This window comes from Rhodamnia argentea, chromosome 8 (genome assembly GCF_020921035.1).
Source record: "Rhodamnia argentea isolate NSW1041297 chromosome 8, ASM2092103v1, whole genome shotgun sequence".
NCBI lineage: Eukaryota > Viridiplantae > Streptophyta > Magnoliopsida > Myrtales > Myrtaceae > Rhodamnia > Rhodamnia argentea.
In genome coordinates this window covers 29,214,657-29,239,956 of record NC_063157.1, presented here as the reverse complement: position 1 = coordinate 29,239,956, position 25,300 = coordinate 29,214,657, and the positions used below count along the sequence as shown (strand labels likewise).

The window sequence follows — 25,300 nt, the reverse complement described above, 5'->3', positions numbered from 1 at the left end:
AAACTGAGCACTAGCCACCCTCAGCCGAGCCCTCTTGTTGCCTCCTTTTTATGCCCAAATTTTCCTCTCTTTTTTGTCTTCGGTTGACTCTTCCCCTCTCAAAACCATGCCTGGGTCCGTGGGAAAAGAAAGGGAAACGGGCCATACTTGTGGGGAAAAGAGGCCTGCTTGGGCTGGCTCATTTGGGCCGGCCCGTGAGCCTGCCTTTCTTCTTCTTCTTTTTTCCTATTTTGCCACAACAAATGGAAAATGCCTATTAACCTAATTTGCCCCCATTCCTTTTAACAGAAAAAAAAAAAAATGCGAGGTCCACAAAATTAGATATCAACATCTATGTTCAAATGGTGATCTGACCAGATTTGCTTTGTCCAAGCTGCAAAGTAGAAGCATGTATTTGATCATTTCAGGGGCCCGGCGACATGCGGTGGCGGGCTACTTTACTAGCCTCATGTTGGGCCAGATCCTGCGCTGCCTTGCCGTCAAGCCTAGTAACCCGGCTTGGCCCGTTCATTGACTTGGTCCTAGTACAGCCTAATACAGATAACATGGCTCTAGCTAAGCCCTTGATAATTGATTCATGATGAGAGTATAAGCAGTGATCATTTGTAGTATTGGATGGAGTTGCCCCCCAAAGACATCTTTTTACATGCTTTTAGTGAAGTTGCACCAAAACTGGACTCGAGTTTATGTAGATCAGAGAAAGGTTCAACACTGACATCTCCTTCTAACAACATGAAACTTTTCTTTTGACAGACAACAAAAGAAGAGTAATCACTTCTTAAATAGAACATGATTCACCATTTGTATCCAGAAAAGCCTAGATTCACAGCACAGCATAGGACTAGTTACACCCATCAGGAAATATAAAAATAAAAATAAATAAATAAATAAAAAAGAGGAAGAAGAAGAAGAAGAAGAAGAAGAAGAAGAAAGATATCGCTATACCCAGCAAGAGCACCGATCAGAATAGGCAAACACGGAAAAGGCGCCCTCGAGCAATTTCACGCCTTTCACTTACACCGACGCCCCTAGTTCTTCACAGTGGTCACTTGCTTCAACAGCATCTGCACGACGTCCTGAGATATTCTTGTGCCCTCCGTCTTCGGATGTTCAATCTTCGCTTCCGTTTCTTGCTCAAGCCGCTTGACATTAGCACCGGAATCTCCACTACTCTGCTTGATTGGCACACATGGGAATGGAGACAAGACTTATTAATCAATATGGATCAGCCTACTTCAAGCAATTACAAAGAAAAGACAATACAAGCTCCTGAATTTAGAGATGATAAAATTTGTGATATCTAGTTTATGCTGCATTACAATGGTTGTTAATGTGCTTCGGCAAAGCTGCAGAGGTTATCAAGATAAGACTTTATGATGAATATCTGACAGTTTGAACAAGTGCAAGGCATGAGATCTGCGCAAGCATGATCACTCAAGCAGTTCACTGCTATTATTTGGTTCCAACAGACATTTCTTTATCCTAAATTTTCATGACCCAAGAAAGCAACTTGAATTTCCCTACAAGACAACATACGTGCTTACAGGAGTACTGTACATCCAGAGTCCTCGTGGCCCCAGAATAGTCATCAGATGGAACCACATGACTACCATCATAAATTTATGAAGTACAAAGACTCGCTGAATTTACAGAAAGTAACCAATCCCAATTGAATTTCACTATTCAAGTATTACAGGGCTGCAAAGTTTTGTCATTTTGAGCTTCCAATTACATGCATCTCCCCTTGACAAACGGAAATACCAAATTAGGATACCAGATGGAGATTTTTCCTTAAATCTAGTTTGATTTCTTTCCTATTCTTACCTCCGCAACCTTTCTCTGAAACTCAGCCTCCATTTGAGCACGAAACGCAGCAATCTCCTTCTCTGCCTCTTCCTTGGCTTGCCTTAGCCGAGCCATTTTCGCTGTAAAGAACCAGTTGAGAGTCTATTTATACCAATCTAGCAACAAGCAATTACTAAGAGCAAGTAACAGCTTATGAAGTGATGTTACATGTTTATTATGTTAAATCAAAGTCCAGTGCATGATAGTAACATTCGCATAGTAATTTACTGCTCCACAGACAATCATTGTGGGGTGCAGGATAACTGTCTGGGGAACTGTACCCAAGTACTGTCACTCGCTCGGATGTAAGGACACATGCCCTTCATCCTTTTTCATTCGTTATTTTTTTTTTTTTAATTCCTTTGGAGTTTTCTGCAAGAAAACACAGGCCAAAGCCAAATCAATCATAAAAGGCCAGTTGGACCAAAAAAAAAAAAAAGAAGTAAGAATCACACAAGGCCTGGATATGCTTAATCTTACAGGGTCAACTACGTGTTTAACAACTAGGTAGTGAGTGTGAATTAGAAGCACGATATAGATTTAAATCCTCACATCTCGAAGTCATAAAACTCCATATTTGGGCCACAACCACTTGGGATTTGCTCGTGTTTCCCCTTGTCCAAGAGGTTGGTGAGGCATTTTATGGCCCAATGGTCTACCTACCTAAAAATAAGCTTCCTCTTCATAGAGAAAGGGATTGGATGTGTCCATAATTAGTCTTGTATCTGGTTATCCATAATGATTCTTATCCTATCATCTCCTATTAGGTCCACTCTCAAGATCTTAACAATCATATACACAGCCTTGTGTACAGTACTAATTCTCCAGAGAGAACAACTAGCACCGAGATCATGCTAGTCAAGACAAAAGTAAATGCACTGGTATAAGTCTGTGATAGATGGCAGATCTAACTTGTGATATAGTATGTAGACAAACTTCATTCAATAAAAAATTCAAATGCTATGAAACTAAGAAACCAATAGGCAGATTTAGAGAGTAGAGACACGTTACCCTCTCTGGCAGCACTGACAATGCGCTGTGCCTCTTGTTCTGCAGCAAGAAGCAACTGAATTCCATTTGGTTGTCTCCTGTTGGCTTCCATGGGTGCTGAAGTTTTCACAAGAAGTAAGTCAAAAGGAACAGCTATAAATTACTGTGAATTAGCACTCTGTTATTAAAAGGATTTTGCTTGTTACTGCAGCAAACTCAGGACTTCAGTAAGCCATTCAAAAAATTAAGTTCAAAGGGTATATGAAGATTCCGGCAAGCACATATTTTGGTGGGAAAAGTAATGAGCCAATGGAGATTGAAAATAACATTGTACCACTTAGCAGAAGAATTTGAAATGAGTAAACTCTGCACCATACTAGTGGCAGCAAACAATGAATTAAAATTGCCAACTCAGAAACGAAAACTTCGAAACTATTGAGAAAAAACAACTAGCCACTATGACTGAAGAAGCAAATACAAATAGCAATATTACCATATAGGAATCCAAAACGAAATTATTGCAAAAGAGGCAAATAAATAAAATAAAAGGTCAAGAAACAATCGAACACACATGACGATTGACACAATGACTTGACAAACTGCCTCTCCATCCATGAATCTCTTTGATATTGTCCCGCTCAAAGCCCAAACTTTTTTTTATCATTAAAAACAGTGGAAAGAGGCAACCAAAGCCGGCGACTCCTTGGGCATTGCTATAGGAGCTCCACACCCGTTACAGACCGAGCCTACTGCTCATTTTGAGCAAGTCTTTCACTGCCACCGCAGCACAGTGCTAGCGGGAGTAGACCCGGGATTATCCGACACCATGGCACTGCCCAACCTAAGTCACAGACCAACCATGGTTTCTTGAGGCCAAGGGGCGACCAGGGGATTTGAACCAACGACAAGGAAAAAGTTATAAGTTTGCTATTTCCGGCGTGAAATCATCATTGAATTCCTGTAAATGTCCTCAAGCCGCCATGTACCGGGATTGCTGGTTGATACCCCATGAACCAAAAAAAATTAGACAGAGAACGTCTACACTCTCGCAATGGCACGGATCAACGAGAAAGCGGCCGAGAATTTGCCGACACAAGATTGAACAACTTCTTAAGCATTGAGCACCTCCTACGTGACTGATCACAAGCGCAGATCCAACCCCAAAGGCTTCAATAGCTATCGCGAAAGCACCCAGTTCAGTTACCAACATCTCCTGACTAAATTATGCAAAAAGGAGTTAAAAAATATCACTTTTCCAACTAAAAACAGCAAACCCAACAGATGAATCAACCTATAACAGAGATCCTTCGATGTGAGTCGTGTGTTCAAGCGAGAAGTGGCCCCTGATCCAGAGTTCACCAAAGATCTAAGGCTGGACGGTTGAAAGCAAACACCGACCCGGGAACGACGACGGGGTTAGAAGTTCCGTCACCAACAGACGCGACTGAGAAACGGACGCTGCACAGAGAGAGAGAGAGAGAGAGTACCTAAAGAATCGGGTTGGGTCTAAGATTCGATTCGAAGACCGATGGCGACGCTTTGAGAAACTTCACAGAGCACTTGTTACCTCTAAAGATCCGATACGGCAAAAGAAAAAGAAAATAGTTGGCCATATATTTATTTTTAACGGAAAAAAATTTCAAATGAAAGTCTTTAGTGGAGTACTTTCATTTTCGGCCTAATATCCAAAAATATTTCAACTTTAGCATATGTCTCAATTGTATTCAAAACTTTTTTTATCTCATAAAAAATTTGCAACTTTTACTTTTATCACAATTCTATTAGTCTAATACCATAAAAAAAAAAATTCAACTCTAGCATATATATCAATCATATCCAAAACTTTATTTGTCTCACAAAAAATCCCGAACTTTTACTTCTATCTCAATTCTACAACCGTTATCCTTCCATTCATAATTGCCATTAGATAATACTATGTGACTCGAATTTTATAGCCAAATTTACCAATGAATATTCAAAATTGGAAAACAACGGGTTTCGAAAAAGACGAGATTTGAGCTCGTTCGTCCAAATAATCACGTCTAGCCGTTCTTTTGGCTATTGAGTACTAAGGAGAATCCAAAATGGGCCATCTTTTGGCTATTGAGTGGCTATATATCTCTCGGCAATGTGTAGGGGAAGCAGACAACAAAAGGGAAAGTGGGAGTTTTCGCATGTCGGTTTTGCTTATGTGTAATTCATTAGTGACATGAAAATGTCACGTATGATTGACTAACGGTAATTATGAATGGAAGGATGATGGTGGTAGAATTGGGATAAAAGTAAAAATTAAAGATTTTGGTGAGACCAAAAAATTTGATATAATTATGATATATGCTAAAGTTGATGCTTTTTTTGTGTATTAGGTCGATAAAATTAAGATAAAAATAAAAAGTTTGGGTTCTTTATGAGACAAAAAAGTTATAAATATAATTGAGACAGATACTAAAGTTTGGGATTTTTTTTTGGGTATTGGGCACTTCATTTCTCAAAAGATGACTTAGAATAGAGTTTGTTTCAAATAAGGACATGAAACAATCATGAGAATTTCAAAGATCAAATATTCCAATCAATTTCGTCCAAAATTTAATTTTAATTGTAAATATTTTTTCTTTCATTTTATTTTTTTCATTACTTTTTTCTATTGTGGCCAGCACGGATTGGGAGAAGGTAATATAGTATGATAAAAAGTAAATAAGGAAGTTAGCCTAAACCCATACATCATTACATGAGAAAGATCAACAATTTGTTACTCAATTACTATTTAAGCTGTGTTTGGTTCAGCTTTTTCATAGGGCCTTGAGGAACTGCAAAGGACTTTAGCTCAAAAGGCAAAGGAAAAATAGTGCCCGTTGCCTCAAACTTTTCTCCCCTCATCAGTAAGCATACCAGAGAGTTCAGAAGATCTGATGTAACTTTCAGACCACTAGATTTATCCAATTTGGCACAAATTTAAGCACGAATCCAAGCAATCAAAAGCATATCCAACCGGAGAAAAGAGAGACAGAGAGAGAGATGAACCTGCGGAGAGATGCAAAGATTGAAGGCGAGCAAGGGAGAGCGAAGCAAGAACAAGCAGTCGAGCAGGAGAGAGGGAGAGCGAAGTGTCGAGCAGGAACGAGCAGTCCAGCAGCAGAGGCGCACGGCTTCTTCAATCGAGAAGAACAGGGTTTTTAAAAGGGGCAGATGTGGACTTTTAATAAATTTTTTAGGGCAAAAAAGGCAACTAGGGAATTTTCATTAATGGATGTTTCAGTATTCCGAAAATGCTGAAAGCCCAAGGAAGGTCCCTACCTATTTTGGGCTTTGGATTTTCCCAATGCCAGCATTTGGCTATATACTGAATCAAAAGCTAAATCAAGCACCTCGTATTTTTCACAACGGGCTTTAGAGGCTTAAAGCTCCTTGGAAAACCTGAACCAAACGCACCCTTAATAAGGACATTATATCCAACAATATAATTGAACTCACTTCACTTACAAGGTGTCAATAGGATTTATTTTTTTATCTATAAATCATAAAATCGCTTAACTTAATACTTAGTTTATTAAACGTTACTCAACGAAAAACAATGTTTGGTTATGCCAAACAATTAAGGTTTGTCTAAAATCATTTTCGTATATAGCGGCGGTCGTGTCTAAGTGCTAATTATTTATTTTTGTAATTTATTGCTTTATACGTGAAGTAAAAAATAAAAAGGAATCTCATTATTATAAATCAAGTTATTTAATATTTGGAACAAATCCCGAAATTCGAAATTATCGGTTATGCAATAATGACCTATAACTATAATTACTATAACTCTTGAAAACGATAACTTATCAAAATAAAAATCATAGAGTAAGTTCCTTTCACGTACGACTCGAGAAATTAGAAGATATATCTACGCATAAAATTTTCATGCCAAACAGATCTATCAAAGCGTTAAATCAAATAAATTTGACCTATTCAATCGCACGTTATATAGCCAAAATAATTATCCACTGGTTAAAACTAATAAAAGTAGCACGATTCGACACAATACCATTAACGTATATTAGACATGACCTATTTTATAATTCTTAAAAATGTGAACAAAAATTTCAAATGAACTAGTATCTCTCATCACGTTATATGAAAAGAAAAACTTCCTTACGTTTGTTTTTGGTCATGAAACTTCCTTACTCTATTTGGCGCTAAAATCATTCCTTCATCCCTCTATTAATTTTAAATTGGATATTCCAACAATTACTTTGGAGATTATGAAAAGAAAAACTTGCTACTTTTAAAACAATGGATCATGTATAGGCTTTTAGTTTTGGAAATAATTGCTTTTATACTTAATCAATTAAGCGGTTTTTAGACGAAAAATGATTTTTTTTATGCTTTGAAAAACAAAAAAGTTGTTTACTAAAACGTAATCAAGCCACCTCAAATGTGCCTTGGACCGGAATTTTTTTTTCCCTATTTTACGGTTTAACGATGAGATGATGCCCGAGCTAACTTTTGTGCACCTTGATTAGTCCACCTCCGCGTACTTTCATAAGGGTGCACCCTCAGATTGGATTGATCAATTCATAATAGCAATGTTAGCCTTTTAATTTGTTTTCTGCGTCTTTCAGACAAATGTGTCATTTCAATGTATGTCCTGCATTATTTCTAAAAAAATTACGAGATAAAGTAAAACTGGACTATTTTAATAAGCAAACCGTTACGATAACAAACTAAATTGAATTAAACGAAGAACAACATTATCTTCCCGACCAAGTTTGCAATTCGGAAAATATTAAAGAGAGCTCCTAAAACGCTTTTTAAGAGCCATATAATTGTGCTTTAAGAATATGAACATTTCTAATCGCTCCTCGGCCGCGGACGGAAAATAGAAAAAACTGAAGGAACTCAAAAACTATATGTCTCCTATGTCATAACAAAATTATCTGTATAATTAAAGGAATCTTATGGTAATGCCATACTTATCCCATCCATAACTTTCTTGGCTGACCAAGAGGCCCGAACCTCCTCCTCTTTGAGCTCAGTGGTCTAACTTTCTGATACAACACCCACCCTGCATAAACTAAAAGGCCAGACCCACCCAACAGCATCAGCACCAGCCCTGCCTTTTGCTTCCCGCCGAGTCCACTTGAGAAGCCATTAGTCTCAACATCCAACTCTGGACTTCTCACCTTTTCAGCATGTCCGAAGAAAAATTCCCCCGGCGATGGAGCCAGAGGGTTTTGCGCGGTTGATTGCAGTGGTTCTGCAACAAAAAATGGGGCCGGCATGGTTTGCACGCTCGATCGCAGTGCTTCTGTCACGGATAACGGGGCTGGTGGCGATGGCGAAGAAGAAGGAGCGGGCATCGTCGCGCCTAGAAAAATGATTGAGGAGAAGAGTATTGGGCGGAGAAACTTGGCCATGATCTGTTCGGTGTCAAACACAAAGCTAACTGAAAAGTTTTGGAGACTTTTATAACATGAATTCTGAAGGGCGTGTTTACTTTTAAAATGTTTGAGGGGAGAAAGACAATTAAATGGGACAAGAACTTCGATTGATCAGAGGGGCGGCGAGAAAAAAGCCAAAGAATAAAATATAGATTTTTTGGAAAGCTCAATGATGAAGTGAGAGTTATTGGTAGGGAAAGCTGTCCAAATAGTCATAAACATATTGTATTTTTCTCAATTCAGTCATAAACTTTTTTAATTATGCCAATTGAATACTAAACATTCTCACGTTTTGCCAATTGAGTCCATCCGATCAATTTTGGTTTGAAATCATTGACATAGATGTCGACCGTTCAACGTGGCACAACCGATGGTAATGTGGACAGTTTTGAACAATATTCTAATTTTACCTCCAATTTTATTTATTTTCTTATTTTTATTTTTTCCCTTCTTCCTTTATCCATCCCTAGGCCTCAGCGATGGCCATTGACCTACCATTGACGAGAGCCGACGAGGTCGACCTCACCCATCCCTAGTGAGGTTGACCTCATGATGGCTGGACGAGGCTCTAACTCATCATTTCTGCGAGGTGGAACCTCGCCCTCGCTAAATCTTGCGAGGTCGGCCTCCCCATGGCTAGGCAATGCTAATGATGGTCGGCCGGCATCGTCGCCAACTAGAGTTGTAAAAAAAAAAATCTAGAGAAGAGAAGAAAAGAAATTAAAAAATTGTAACAGTTGTGCTCACAGTGTCCATGTTAACGATTTTCGGCCAACATTGATCGGATATACTATATTGACAAATCGTCAAAAGGTTTAGGATTAAAGTAGTCCGGTTGAAAAATTTAGGACTAGACGAATATCAATACAATAAATTCAAGATGTTTTTGGCGCTTTTCCTTTTAAATGGCATACTCATCATATCCTAATTTAACAACTATTTACCAAAGCACGTAGATAAATTAATGGAATTAACATTTCAAAACATAATATAAAGTCTTGAGTTGAATTTCAACCAACTACATGTGATTTCTATGCACAATGATAGTGGTCCTTTTACTTTCTTGCCGAAATTGCGAGCACAAAATTGGTAGAAAAATGCTCCATCGGGTTAAGAACTAAATCAACATCTATGACATAGCGACTATCGAGGTGCAATTGACATATGCCTAGCTTCTACGGTTTATTTTCAAGGATGAGCCCTTTGTGCAAGCAATTGCCAATAGTTTGGGCTAGAATTGTTTCGGACCGAAGGCCCAATTCTTCATGGGCCTATTGGCCCAACCATACTTGCTCCTTTTTCGCGTGGATAATCTATCATGTCAGCCCTCATCAGTGGAAAAAGATTACTTAGGTTTTATTCGAAAAGGCTACCAGCTTTGGTCTTTTCTCTTCCCGGTGATGAAATTCTTTATTATCTTCATGAAAAGTGAGTTTTCTTTCAAGTCATTTAATTCAATGAACAGATAAAATGCCACCTAGCAAATCAATCAACTATTAATCAACAAATGTGTAAGTTATATGGTAATTTTAGTAGTTTATAATGTGAAATATCAGCTGTTTTAAAAGATCTTTTGTAAGAAGCCATCAAACTGATCTTGTATTATCTAGAAGCAAATCCACTTTTTGATTATGATGATGTTCTTGTAGTGGCGACACAAATTGTCACAAAAAACATAGTGCTTGAGGCCATATGTTTCCTGACTAAAAACACTCGACCATATAAGAGGCAAATGGAATATATTGTGGAGGCTTGCCCATAATTCCAAAGCCAAATCAATCTATTTGCCACCAAATATTCGACTCGGATTCCCGAACGTGTTGCAACGGGGTCAATAGTTGGTTTTAGGAGAGCGATCACACGCCTCAAAGCCAACGCCATATTCGCTTTTCTCCATTCTCTGTCTTCTTCGGATTTCCTTACGCCAACTACTTATCTTAGATGCGTCCTTGCAATCCGAGTGCGACTAACCTTTATCCTTAGCCCGTCAAATGGGAAGCGTAAGGACACATGCTTGTTTAAAACCCTAGATGGCTTCATCCAACAGCTGAGCACTACCTAACCCGGTTGTTCTACTTGTGAAGACACTCACGGAATTTCCAATTCGAGACAAAAAGGATTAGGTTATACGCGCCTTCATTAAAGTCGTCAACATTATGAGCAGACAAAAAGGACTCACATTTTATTAATTAATGGCGCTACCTAGAACAGGCTACATGATTTGGAAGCGTACGGACACATGCTTGTCATGTAAAAGAATGACCTAACTTTAGGTTTTTTTCTAATTTAATTTTTAAAAAAAAATTACAAAAATATTTTAAAAAAATAATTACAAAATTGGGTCTCTCTCGGCAGTTGGATCGCCAAGTTGGCGAGCGGGAGCTTGGGGGCCCCAACCCCCCCGCTCGGCAACTGGGCCGCCGAGCGGACGGGGAGCGGGGGGGCCCCCCCTCCTCTCTCTCCATGTGTCTTTGCACCGCAGAGGGGGGGCCTCGGCTGCCGCCCTAGCTTGGTTTGCGACGGAAGGGGGGGCCCCCATGCTCGGCAATTGAACTGTCGAGCGAGAGTGAGGGCTCCCCCCTCCTCCGCATTTTGTGCACTACGGTGTCGAGTCTTGCGGGCGTGCAAATGCTGCAGGTTTTGCGTTTACTCCCTTTTTCACTTCTTTAAAATTTCATCTCTCTCATTCTCACATCTCTTCTCTCTTTCCAAACGCTTTTCTCGCTTTCCCTCTTTGTCAAACGTTCTTCCTCCATCTCGAAACATTCTATCATTTGTTCTATTTTTCAGACGCTCTCCCTCTCTCTTAGACGCTCTTACTATCCTTTGAATGCTCTCCCTTAGACGCTTTTCTTTATAGTTAAGTATGAATTTTTATTTATATGTTGTTGGTACTATGTTTTTATGTTAATATTTAAATTAATTGGGTACTTTTTCTTCACGGTTTGAGCTCCTCATTCGGTGTGTGAGCTCTCTCGATAATTTGAGGTAAATTTCTTTTTCATTATTTTTTGCGGTTTCGTAAGTATAGATTTATTTATGTGATTATTATTTATATTTGAATCATCTAAGTTACACATAGGTTATTAGTAATTTGTTTTAAATTTTTGTAAATGTAAATATTGTTTTATGAGTTTAAAATGAATTTTTAGGAAAATAACTAAAAAAAGGTTATCAGATAGACAATACGAAAAGTGTGGGCCGCATTTGACCGGATAAAAAAAATCAACAAGATTAGGGCAAATTTTTTTATTTACCCTATCTCCAAGTATGCTATCGTGTTCTCCTTCATGGCTTTCTCTAGCGGCTCTATTTAAAAAAAAAAAAAACAGCTAGAGTCGTTATAGAAAGCCATGAAGGATAACAGGATAACGTACTTGGAGATAGGGAAAATAAAAAAATTTGGCCTAATCTCGTTAAATTTTTTTTGGACTCATTTTCGCAATTATGTCCATATTCATTTCTAGGTTATCAGATGACTCGAGAATCGCAGGCCGAATTTGACCAAGTCCAAAAAATAGTTTTTAAAAATAATTTCAAAATTCAAATAATAAAAAATAATAAAAAAATTAAAAATTGATTAAAATCATAGAAAAAAATCAAAAAAATTCATTGGAAATTCGAAAAATTCATTGCTGCAATGGCCACAATGAATCGGCCATGGACTATTATGGATATTTGGCCCTCGATTTAAAAAAAAATAACAATTTTGCCCTTTTGGGAAAATCTCTTCCAAAAAAGGGTAAAATTTCGAGAAATCCCGAAAAATAGTAAATGGCCACAATCAACTGGTCAAATTCTTATTCAAGTAATTTGACTTTCCATGCTTTTGAAAATAATAATTTTTCCTTTTTTGACAAATTGGCTCCCAAATTTTTTCTATTTGCCCAGGCACTTTGATCACACATTATCAAAGCCCTTAGGGCTATACCATACATTTATTTTATTTGATATATTAATTGTTATAATATTAATTTGTTAATGTGTTGGGGACAATGTTTGCTGAATTGTATGTGCGAAATAATTTGTAATTTCTTAATTTAGCAAAATGTCTTCCGCATTAGTTGCGATTGTATACTGGGGAGGTAGAATAGTGCAAAAAGAATATGGACATAATTACGAAGGCGGACAATCTATCATGTTCGAGTTTGTAAACATATCAACATTTGATGAGTTACGTGCTACGATAGAAAACGCGTTGAATATAACATCTAACCAGTACATTCATAAGCTGATATATAGATTCCCGATTTTAACATCGAATTATGTCATATAAGACATCACGGAGGTGCATGATGATGGTACCGTTAGGATGATCAAGCAATTTGCACTTCGGACTAGTGCTACGGGATTTTTACAGTTTTATGCAACCATAACTAAATACTAAGTGATAAATGATTTAGGCGAGGAATGTTGTAATATTGGTGAAGATGAAGTTGGTATGCATAATTAGTACGTGAACCCCTATCATAATGATGATAATGATGGAGATGATAGCGATGAAGTAGATGATGATTAGATAGACACTAATGACAGTGATGAGGAAGATGTCGGAGGTGACAATATGGAGGCTTACTACAATACCCGTTGTAGTAATCCCATATTGCTGTTGCTACATCCGTCGCCATATTCAGAGATCAACTTTGATATGATGCAAGTCGTTACAAGAGCCAAGCCGGGGCATATGTTATTTGATCAATCAAAAGAATTTGATGTTTGCATGTTATTTCCATCACAAGACGCTTTACGGTTGGTTGCGAAAGAGTACTCTCTAATAAGAAATCATCACTTTTGCAGCGGTGTCACAAATAAGTCCCAATATGTGATAAGATGTGGTAATCGGAATGGACCATGTGATTGCAGGCTTCGCGCGTCTAATAAATCGGATACCATATTTTGAAAAATAGTTAAGTACAATGGGCCACATACATGTAATCATCCTCAAATGTCACGGGATCATCGACAACTTGATCAGAGATACATATGAAGCCAGATAAAAATAATGGTTACCGTCCAACCATATATCAGAATCAAGGTACCGATGGTGGAGATTCAAGACAAGTTGCACTTCGAACCTTCTTACCGTAAAACTTGGGCAGCTAAACAAATAGCGATTGGCGAAGTTTTTGGAGGATGGGATAAGTCATACGGTATGTTGAGAAAGTTCATGAACGAAATGATGATAAGGAATCTACGTTCTCATTTTGTGATCAATGATCACATGAATGTAGATCAAAGCTGCACTGTTTTCAACCGGATGTTTTGGACTTTCAAGCGGACGAATAAAGGCTTCGCAAGTTATCGACCTCCGATATTTGTTGATGGTACTCATTTGTACAGGAAATATCGAGGAACACTCCTTGTAGCGGCCTCACTTGATGGCAACAACCATATATTCCCGTTGGCATTTGCTATAGTCGATCGGGAAGACATTGATAATTGGACTTGGTTTATGACTCTATTGCAGAGATATGTCACTAGTAGGGACAATATTTGTGTAATATCGACAGAACATATGGGGATTAAAAGAGCAATGGAGACAAGAGGATAGCGTCCTCCATATAGCCACCATAGATATTGCGTTCGTCATCTTATAAGCAACTATAACAAACAATTCAAAAATGTCAAAGGCAAAGCCCTTATTGAAGCGGCAGTGAATTTTGAAATTTTAAAATTTGAGGAAAATACGTGTTCATAATAATTAAGAAGGAAGTACTAATTATTATTGTAATATACAGCTTATGCGAATCAACAGCGAAAGTTCGATCGCATCATGAATGAAATTAAGGGTATAGATGCACGCACAGCTGCATGGTGTAACCCGATTCAAAGGGACAAATGAACGAAGGCTTATAATGGAGGGAGAAGATATAGAGCAATGACAACAAATTTAGTTGAATCGGTCAATGACATGCTGAAGGGTTTTCGTGGTCCGCCAATAAAAACTATGGTGGAGAAGATATTCTATCGGTTGGTCCACTATTTTGATACAAGAAGAACAATGTATAGGATGCGGAAGGACCAAGAACATGTATTTACATATTTTGCAGGTCGGACGCTCGGGGAAAACGATCAACGTGCAAATAGGCACGAAATTACATGTTTCGACTCTGATGGAGGGATTTTCGAAGTTAAAATTGGACGTGACAGATCTAGAGGATCAATGGGCCATAAACAGATAGTGCGCCTAAACCTGCGAATGTGCACATGTGAAAAATTTCAAGAGATTAAAATTTCACGTTCCCACGTAATTGCAGCATGTCAAACATATGAAATTGATTACAAGACATAAGTAGATGAGTGGTACACGCCGGATAAAACCCTTGATTGCTATCGAGATATGTTTTATCCGTTGGGACATGTTGAGTCTTGATGCGAACCTGATGCACCGCCATTAGTGCCAAACCCGAGACGCATTAGGAAGAAAGGAAGGCCCCATGCATCACGTATACGTAATGAGATGGATTGGAGGACGCCGAGTAGTAGCAATTCTCGTATCTATTAGGCGATATGTGGGAAATCGGGGCATAACGGGAGTACTTGTGCACACAGGTCGTGTAACATTCCAAATTTCAACCGTAACTCTTAATAAAAGGCTGAGTAAATTGGGATGAGTTATGTTCGGTTATAGAATATAGTCATGGATAGGACGACTTGACTTATTGATGCATTTAATACTCGATCTTGGAGCTTTAATATTCGATGATTGGTTGAGGTGTGGTATACAAGTCGTTTGATTGAGAAATTGGGGCCTAAGGCCGAATCTTACACTTAGGGGTTCGTAATTTGTGTAATTCATGAGATTGGCCATTTCGAATTAATATGGTTAATGTGTTTATGATTACCTTGAGGCGTGTTAACGTGGGATCTATAATAGACTAAATTCTACAATATTAGTATATACGTACAATATGCCATGATGTGATAATCGCGGGGTTGTGATATCCCGATGCATATTAACGCGGGATCGACACGAGGCGTATTAACGCGGATCTGAAAGTGACAATTGTAACCTAAGGTGTACTAATGCGGGTGTAATTTATATTTGTTTAGCCCGAGGTGTTAATACGCGGGCCCGGCCATCGAGTTAAGAATCTCCGTGACTATCCTAACATTCTATAAACTTGTGAATCTATGTTGCTTGAAATGCTATAGTACGAAGCCTAGTTCCACTTGTATATTAATCCTTGAATTGTTGTTGATGTATCGTCGCTTGGTTACTAATGGCTGTATATGACGAATTTTAGAATTGTTCGGAAGTACTATTGGCCTAGTAACGGTTTAGGGTAGACTTATTAAGATGAAATCTCACCCCGTTGTGGTACGACCTTTTTCGGACCCTAAGCTCTAGCTATGTGGCCAAATCGTTTTGGGGTACCGATGGACATTGATACGATTATCACTGAGTACCCGATAGGCGAGGATACGGTCTACATTAGGAATGGAAGCATAGTGCGGGTCGATGAAGGGGCGATCACCGGAAGTCCCATACATTTGAAGCTTGGTTCTATAGAGAGGGCGAAACAGAATATGGACCGCTTTGGACTATACCCCGAAAAGTCCTAAGCGGTCCATATTCTGTTTCACCATTTATATATAACCAAGCTTCAAAGGTATGGGGCTTCCAGTGATCACCCCTTCATCGACCCGCACTATGCTTCCATTCCTAATGTAGGCCTTATCCTCGCCTATCGGGTACTCAGTGACTATCATATTAATGTCCATCGGTACCCCAAAACGCTTTGGCGGCAAAGCTAGAGTTTGGGGTCCGAAAAAGGTCGTACCACAACGGGGTGAGATTTCATCTCAATAAGTCTACCCTAAACCGTTACTAGGCCAATAGTACTTCCGAACAATTCTAAAATTCGCCATATACAGCCATTAGTAATCAAGCGACGATGTACCAACAACAATTCAAGGATTAATATACAAGTGGAACTAGGCTTCATACTATAGCATTTCAAGCAACATAGATTCACAAGTCTATAGAATGTTATGACAATCACGTAGATTCTCAACTCGATGGCTAGGCCCGCGTATTGACGCCTAGGGCTAAACAAATATACATTGCACCCGCGTTAGTACGCCCCAAGCTGCAATTGCCACTTTCGGACCCGCGTTAATATGCCTCGTGTAGATCCCGTGTTAATACGCATCGGGATATCACAACCCCGCGATTATCACATCATGGCATAATGTACGTATATACTAATATTGTAGAATTTAGTCAATTATAGATCCCGCATCAACACGCCTCAAGATAATCATAAACACATTAACCATATTCATTCGAAATGGCCAATATCATGAATTACACAAATTACGAACCCCTAAGTGTGAGATTCGGCCTTAGGCCCCAATTTCTCAATCAAACAACTTGTATACCACCACACCTCAACCAATCATCGAATATTAAGGCTCCAAGATCGAGTATTAAATGCATCAATAAGTCAAGTCATCTTATCCACGACTATATTCTATAACCGAACATAACTCATCCTAATTTACTCAGCCTTTTATCAAGAGTTACGGTTGAAATTCGGAATGTCACACGATCTGTGTTTACAAGTACTCCCGTTATGCCCCGATTTCCCACATATCGCGCAATGGATACGAGAGTTGCTATTACTCGACGTCCTCCAGTCCATCTTATTATGTATACGTGATGCATGGGGTCTTCCTTTCTTCCTAATGCGTTTCGGGTCCGGCACTAATGGCAGTGCATCGTGTTCGATCCCGTACTCAACATGCCCCAACGGATAAAATATATACCGATAGCATTGAAGGGTTTTATCCAGCGTGTACCACTCATCTACGTACAGCTCGTAATCAATTCCATATACTTGACATGCTGCAATTACGTGGAAACATGAAATTTTAATCTCTTGAAAATTTTCACATGTACACGTTCGCAGGTCTAGGCTCACTATCTATTTATGGCCCCCTGATCCTCCGGATCCGTCACGTCCAATTTTAACTTCGACTCCATCGGAGTCGAAACATGTAACTTCGTGCCTATTTGAACGTTGACTATTTTCCCCAAACGTCCGACCAGCAAAATGTGTAAATACATGTTCTTGGTCCTTCCGCATCCCGTACATTGTTCTTCTTGTATCAAAATAGTGGACCAACCGATAGAATATTTTCTCCACCATAGCTTTTATTGGCAGACCACGATAACCTGTCAAGATACCATTGACCGATTCAACTAAATTTGTTGTCATCGCTCCATATCTTCTCCCTCCATCATAAGCCTTCGTCCATTTGTCTCTTGAAATCTGGTCACACCATGCACCTGTGCGTGCATCCATACCCATAGTTTCGTTCATGATACGATCGAACTTTCGCTATTGATTCACATAAGCTGCATATTACAATAATAATTAGTACTTCCTTCTCAATTATTGTGAACACGTATTTTCCTCAAATTTTAAAATTTCAAAATTCACCTGCCGATTCAATAAGGCTTTGCCTTTGGCATTTTTGAATTATTTGTTATAGTTGCTTACAAGGTAACGAACGCAATATCTATGGTGGCCATATGGTGGACGCTACCCCGCTATCCCCATTGTTCTTTTAATCCCCATATGTCTGTCTAATATTACACAAATATTGTCCTCACTAGTGACATATCTAAGCAACAAAGTCATAAACCAAGTCCAATTATCAATATCTTCCCGATCGACTACAGCAAATGCCAACGGGAATATGTGGTTGTTGCCATCAAGTAAGGCCGCTATAAGGAGTATTCCTCGATATTTCCTATACAAATGAGTACTATCAACAAATATCACAGGCCGACAACTTGCGAAGCCTTCAATCATCTGCTTGAAAGTCCAAAACATCCGGTTGAAAACGATGTAGCTTTGATCTACGTTCATGTGATCATCAATCATAAAATGAGAATATGGATTCCTTACCATCATTTCGTTCATGAACTTTCTCAACATACCGTACGACTCATCCTATCCTCCAAAAGCTTCGGCAATCGCCATTTGTTTAGCTGCTCAGGTTTTACAAGAAGTAGGTTCGAAGTGCAGCTTGTCTTGAATCTCCGCTATCAGTGCCTTAATTCTGATATCTAGTTGGGCGATGACCATTGCTTTTATTACTGCATATGTATCTCTAATCAAGTTATCGATGATCACGTGACATTTGAGGATGACTACATGTGTGTGGCCCATTGTACTTAATTATTTTCTAAAATAGGGTACCCGCTTTATTAGATGCGCTGAGCCTGCAATCACATGGTCCATTCAGATTACCACACCTTATCACATATTGGGACTTATTTGTGACATCGCTGCGAAAATGATGATTTCTTATCAGAGAATACTTTTTCGTAGCCAACCGTAATACGTCCCGTGATGGAAATAACATGCCAACATCAAATTCTTTTGATGGATCAAATAACATACGCCCCGGCTTGGCTCTTGTATCGATTTGCATCATATCAAAGTCGATCTCCGAATATGGCGGCGGAAGTACCAACGGCAATATAGGATTACTACAATGGGTGTTGTAGTAAGCCTCTATATTGTCACCTTCGACATCTTCCTCATCACTATCACCAGTGTCTATCCAATCGTCATCTTTTTCATCGCTATCATCTCCATCATTATCATCATTATGATAAGAGTCTACGTATTGATTATGCACACCAACTTCATCTTCACCAATATTACAACCTTCCTCAACCGAATCATTTATCACTTGATGTTCAGCTATGATTGCATAAAACCGTGAAAATCCCGTAGCACCGTCTGAAGTGCAAATTGCTTAATCATCCTAATGGTACCATCATCATGCACCTCCGTGATGTCGTATATGACACAATTCGATGTTAAAATCGGGAATCTATATATCGACTTATGAATATACTGGTTGGGTGTTATATTCAACGCGCTCTTTATCATAGCACGTAACTCATCAAATGTTGTTATGTTTGCAAACTCGAACATGATAGATTGTCCACCTTCGTAATCATGTCCATATTCTTTTCGCACTATTCTATCTCCCCAATATACAATCACAACTAATGCAGATGACATTCTGCTAAATAAAGAAATTACAAATTATTTTGCATATACAATTCAGTAAACATTGTCCCCAACACATTAACAAATTAATATTATAACAATTAATATATCAAATGAAACAAATGTATGGTATAGCCCTAAAGGCTTTGATAATGTGTGATCAAAGTGCATAGGCAAATAAAAAAAATTTGGGAGCCAATTTGTCAAAAAGGGAAAAATCATCATCTTCAAAAGCACGGAAAGTCAAATTACTAAAATAAGAATTTGGCTAGTTGATTGTGACCATTTACTATTTTTGGGGATTTCTCGAAATTTTACCCATTTTTTTGGGAGAGATTTTCCCGTAAGGGCAAAATTGTTATTTTTTTTTAAATCGAGGGCCAAATATCCATAATAGTTCATGGCCAGTTCATTATGGCCATTAAAAGAATGAATTTTTCAAATTTTCAATGAAATTTTTTTATTTTTTTTTACGATTTTAATCATTTTTTATTTTATTTTTTTATTATTCGAATTTTGAAATTATTTTAAAAAAACTATTTTTTGACTGGGTCAAATTTGGCCTGTGATTCTCGGGTCATCTAATAACCTAGAAATGAATGTGGACATAATTGCGAAAATGAGTCCAAAAAAAAATTAATGAGATTAGGCCAAATTTTTTTATTTTCCCTATCTCCAAATACGCTATCCTGTTCTCTTTCATGGCTTTCTATAATGGGTCTAGCTGTTAATTTTTTTTTTAAATAGAGCCGCTAGAGAAAGCCATGAAGGAGAACACGATAGCATACTTGGAAATAGGGTAAATAAAAAATTCTCCCTAATCTCGTTGATTTTTTTTTAATCGAGTCAAATGCGGCCCACACTTCTCGTATTGTCTATCCGATAACCTTTTTTTTAGTTATTTTCCTAAAAATTTATTTTAAACTCCTAAAACAATATTTACATTCACAAAAATTTAAAACAAATTACTAATAACCTATATGTAACATAGATGATTCGGATACAAATAACAATCATATAAATAAATGTATACTTAGGAAACTGCAAAAAATAATGAAAAAGGAATTTACCTCAAATTATCGAGAGAGCGCACGCACCAAATGAGGAGCTCAAACTGTGAAGAAAAAATACCGAATTAATTTAAATATTAACATAAAAACGTAGTACCAACAACATATAAATAAAAATTCATACTTAACTATAAAGAAAAGTGTCTAAAGGAGAGCGTTTGAAGGATAGTAAGAGCGTCTAAGAGAGAGGGAGAGAATCTGAAAAATAGAACAAACCATAGAATGTTCCGAGATGGCGGAAGAACGTTTGAAAGAGAGGGAGAGCGAGAAAGCGTTTGGAAAGAGAGAAGAAATGAGAGAACGAGAGGGAGATGAAATTTTAAAGAAGTGAAGAGGGGAGCAGGCGCAAAACCTGCAGCATTGCACGCTTGCAGCGCCTGACGCTGCAGTGAGCAAAATGTGGGGGAGGGGGGAGCCCTCACTCCCGCTCGGCAATTCAATTGCCGAGTGTGGGGGCCCCCCCTTCCGCCGCAAACCAAGCCAGGGCGGTGGCCGAGGTCCCCCTCCCTCCGCAGCGCAAAGACACACGGAGAGAGAGAGGAGGGGGGGCGCCCTTCGCTCGGTAGTTGAGCTGCCGAGTGGGCTGGGGGTGGGCCCCCCGGCCCTAGCCCTGCAGCTGGGCTGCCGAGTAGGTCTCGTTCGGCAATTGTATTGCCAAGTGAGACCCAATTTTGTAATTATTTTTTTAAAAAAATATTTTTGCAAATATTTTTTTAAAAATTAAATTAGAAAAAAACCCCCTAGCTTTCCATATTCGAATACTAAAAGCGCCCATATGTTTTCATAGAAACATGGTGAATATACCTATGCCTTCGACACAAAAGCAAGTAACATCGCAAACTTTTTTGGTTGGAAAGTTCTCCGGCCTTTATCCTTAGCCCATCAAACAAGTGAGTTGGGTCGAGTTTGGGTTGCTTCATAAGTGGTCCAACCCAAATAAACCAATTTATTGGAATGCAAACTAGTGAACCAACCCAAATAGACTCATTTAACCCGTTTATGACTCATTTATTACAATGCACATTGAGTGACTCATGCCAACCCGACCTATACACAGCAAATACCCGACCCGACTCATATTCCTAAAATACTTTAATATTTAATCCAATCTAAGAAAACTCATACCAAACTAAGATAAGAGTGCGAAGTGAGTGAGAGCGAGATCAAGTGAGGGGCGAAAAGAGTGAAGAAAGAGTCATAGAGGTAAATTGGATCTAAGTAATAAATCCATTTATGACCTATTTAAGACTCCTATTACATTTAAATCCGATATAGCTAATCCTTATAACAACTCAAACTATAAAAGGGATTAATCACACCATAACATCCATCATATATGGAAAGTTAAGAAATAGGTTTATGACCCATTTGACATGTCTACTCAAAAGGAAGGAGAGGCAAGAAAGAAGCAAAGACAAATTCAGCCTTTTCACGCAGGAAGAAGGATTAAGTCAAATCAATTGACAAGTTCAAAATTGAGCTTGAGACACGATCGATAAAATCCGATGCGCCCGCATCAGATCTAAGGGCCTTAATTGCTCCTACCTTCAATATGAACTGGTAGTAGGAACCTGCAATGGCTGCCCCAGTGAATGGTCCTGCCCAGAAGATCCACTAAGACCCAACCACAAACAAGAACGACATCATCAGCAAACTGTACTTGAATGGGGCAAAAGCAGAAAGAGGTGATGATAGGGCAATGAATTAATTAACCAGATCATCCCAGGCCTTATCCTTGTTGTAGATGACAGCAGTGCCGAGACTTCTCGCCGGGTTGATCCCGGTTCCGGTGATGGGAATGGTGGCCAAGTAAACCATGAACACCGCGAACCCAATAGGCAGAGGAGCCAAGACCTTTTGCAAGATTCATTCCAAAGAAAAGTCACGCATTAGGAACTGCAATATGCTCTCAGGCCCTTAGAGCAAAGTTAAGCAATGGATAAAGGAAAATGCAAGAAGATGCCAACTTCGACACGGGAGGACAGGCGAAGCTAAAAAATTTCCCTGTAACTTTGCCAACATGGGAAAACGACAGCGCATCCATGCCCACGAAGTTATTAAACTAAAGAAACAACTGTTTCTAGTCAAGAAAATATGTCTAAGGCACGTCAGTTGCAAGTGAAGGGAAAAGGCCGAATCTACATTTTTTTTTTCGTTTTTTAAGAAGAGGACAAAAGTTTGGTGATTGTTGGCCCTGCTAAAGCTCAATAATATCAATGACCCAAAAGAAAAATCAATAATATTGTCCACACAAAAATAAAAATAAAAAAGCTACTATCCTTATTTTTTTAATTAATAAATACTTTATATAAAATATGCTATTGATAATGATATATTGATTTACGATAAAAAATAATTGGTGATAGTGTCATACTATCATAAACGCGTTTTTCAAAATAAAAAAGGTGGACAAACCAGATAGCCCACTTCCGAGCGAGCGAAGAGCAATGATACGCATCACTTCTTGCGCGACTCCCGGGATAATAATTCAAGAAACAGAGAAAAGACTTAAGGAAACGTGTGCGGTTCATAATCCATCACCGGAACATGGGAGTCTCTGGCGTTCCTCTTGGGATCGGTGGCCGAGAAGACGGTGTAGACCAGCACGAACGTGCCGATGATCTCCGCACCCAGCCCAACGTGAGCCTCGTACCCATGGCTGAGCTCGTTGGCCCCGCCGCCGTACTCCTCGTAGTACGACTTCTGGAAGAGCTTGACCGGGGCGGCCCCGCATATGGCCCCCGAGCACTGAGCCACCATGTACAGTATGGCTCGCACCAGCGACACCTTCCGGGCCAGGAACAGCCCGAACGTCACCGCCGGGTTGATGTGACCACCTAATCAAAGCAGAAATTTAAAAGAAACTGATTAATTGATTCGAGAGGTTGAGATATGGTGGCGTCGTTAAGAAGAACAGAGAGACGGATCACCTGAGATACCGGCGGTGCTGTAGACGAGGACGAAGATCATGGCGCCGAAGGCCCAGGCGATCCCGAGGAAGCCGACGCCGTCGCAGGCGTCGACGCCATTCTTGCTGGGGTCGATCTGGCTTTTGTAGCCGATCACGGTGAGCACGGTGACGTAGAGGAAGAGGAGGGTGGCGATGAACTCGGCGATGAGGGCCCTGTAGAAGGACTACTTGCCCAGCTCCACCGGGTCTATCAAGGGAGCCGGCGGCGGGTCGTGGTAGTCCTTGGCCGGGAACGAGCCCTGCTCCGCCACTTCCTTCGTCATGGTGGAGTTGTTGGCGACTCAAAGAGAGAGAGAGAGAGAGAGAGAGAGTTTTCTCTTGTGCGTGGGAAGTGAAGGTATGAATGGGGGACGAAGACGAGGGGGGTATATATATACATGGTGAAGAAGAGACGTTGATGACCGAGCCGAGGGGGGTTGAGAATTTTTCTTTTTTATGATTTTTGATCCCGTGAAGTGCAATTTATTACAAATTGCCCCCTGAAAACGCCAATCAACAATCTTCTGTTGCGCTTCGCTCTCCAGACCGACCCCCACATGACTTCACCACGCGACCTTCCCGCTCATCATCTCTCGCCTTCGCCATCTTTTTCTTTATCATTTTGCCCAATTCATTCTCGATCTCACATTCACAGGCCACGGTCTTGTATCTCTTCTTTTTCCTCTCACTCTTGTTTAGTTTTTGACTTTTTGCTGGACTACGTTTTGTGTCGGTGAGAAGCTTAGGGTGCGGTTGGAGTGCTCTAAAAGTATTTTTGAAACAAAAATCTATTTAGTAACGCTTATCGTTTGTGAAGCAGAAATCTATTTAGTCCAGCAGGAAGTATTTATGCAACTTCATATTTTTATTTCTGAAGCAATTTTTTACTTCAGAAGTTGTTTTCTAGCAACTTTCAAAAGTAAAAAAAAAAAAAAATACTTCTCTCCATAATTTAAAATCAAAAAGAGACAATCTACCACCGGTGACCGTTGTCCACTGCTGCCGGTGATCGCCGTCCGCAGCCACCGGTCTCCTCTTGCCTCAAAATAAAACAGATATAATAATTTTCACCGATTTTGTATTGTATGAAAGTATTTTAGTAATATCATTTTTTCAACAAATTATAAGAAATAAATGTTCCATAATTTGGTTAAATGGCATCCCACAAAGACAATCATGGCAAAGTGGGACTAAGCAATTGACCCAAGTTGGTTAAATGGTATCCCACAAATATTTTGAAGTGCACCGAGCGATCCCACAAAGACATGATTTTACTATTGTTGTTGTCGTCTTTGAACTTATCAAGCCATCTATCTTGTTTCTTGGATTTTTGAAAGCAAGGAAATTTAATGTTGATAAAGCAAAAATGCATGTATGTTTCTATTTGTCGATATTCTTTACACTATTCAAAGCACTATGTACGGTTTGTGAATGTCATTTTCACATACACTCACTTGAAATTTTTCATTAGGTTCTCAACAAATACTATACCAAATTGTTGAAAATAATTGATGCTAGGTAATTGAAACTCTCCTGTTTCTTTCAATTTTTTTCTTGCTTTTTTCTTGGATAGGTGTGTCCATTCAATTTTTGACAAAATACTAACTATTATTACTTGTCTAACATTATTCATCCAAACCTTGGATTTTTCTTAACTTTGCAAATTTCTTGAATAAACTACAAAAATTTCTCGGTGGTAGCTGCACTTGTGCTAGGCAAAGGGATTGCCTAAGGTCCGACAAGGGCCCTTGCAAAGATCCCATCATCTCCAAGGTTATATAGTAATATTTTATGCATTTAACTTAGAACTTAAAAATGCCTTTATTTTGTCAATTTGGCGGATTGATGGGTAGAAATTTGTATGCAATATGTTTGTAGAAGGTTTTTATAGGTGAAGCACAGTGTTCAAGGCAAATTTTGACCATTTCAAGTCGTGACAGCAGAATCATTGCTTGTCATAAACCTACTCGTCCAATGGTATGGTTT

The 25,300-nt window shown here is 39.1% G+C and overlaps 1 protein-coding gene and 1 pseudogene across 4 annotated transcripts; both read right to left on the bottom strand.

Moving 5' to 3' along the window:
• Nucleotides 1–704: 704 nt before the first annotated feature.
• Nucleotides 705–4,316, bottom strand: LOC115754113 (V-type proton ATPase subunit G 2-like). 4 transcript variants are annotated; one of them, XM_030693042.2, is made up of 6 exons: nucleotides 4,127–4,316; nucleotides 3,961–4,052; nucleotides 2,857–2,952; nucleotides 1,825–1,925; nucleotides 930–1,172; nucleotides 705–874 (listed from the first exon to the last, which is right to left on the bottom strand). In XM_030693042.2, exons 2-5 carry the CDS (start codon nucleotides 4,043–4,045, stop codon nucleotides 1,029–1,031), a joined length of 426 nt encoding a protein of 141 aa, XP_030548902.2. In that variant the 5' UTR covers nucleotides 4,046–4,052; nucleotides 4,127–4,316; the 3' UTR covers nucleotides 705–874; nucleotides 930–1,028. The 4 variants fall into 4 exon arrangements, with proteins under 4 accessions (XP_030548902.2, XP_048140339.1, XP_048140341.1 ...); XM_048284382.1 differs by having other exon boundaries at nucleotides 705–883; nucleotides 943–1,172; XM_048284384.1 differs by lacking the exon at nucleotides 3,961–4,052 and having other exon boundaries at nucleotides 705–883; nucleotides 943–1,172; nucleotides 4,127–4,313.
• Nucleotides 4,317–21,911: 17,595 nt separating this feature from the next.
• LOC115754117 lies at nucleotides 21,912–23,695 on the bottom strand (annotated as a pseudogene).
• Nucleotides 23,696–25,300: the final 1,605 nt, after the last annotated feature.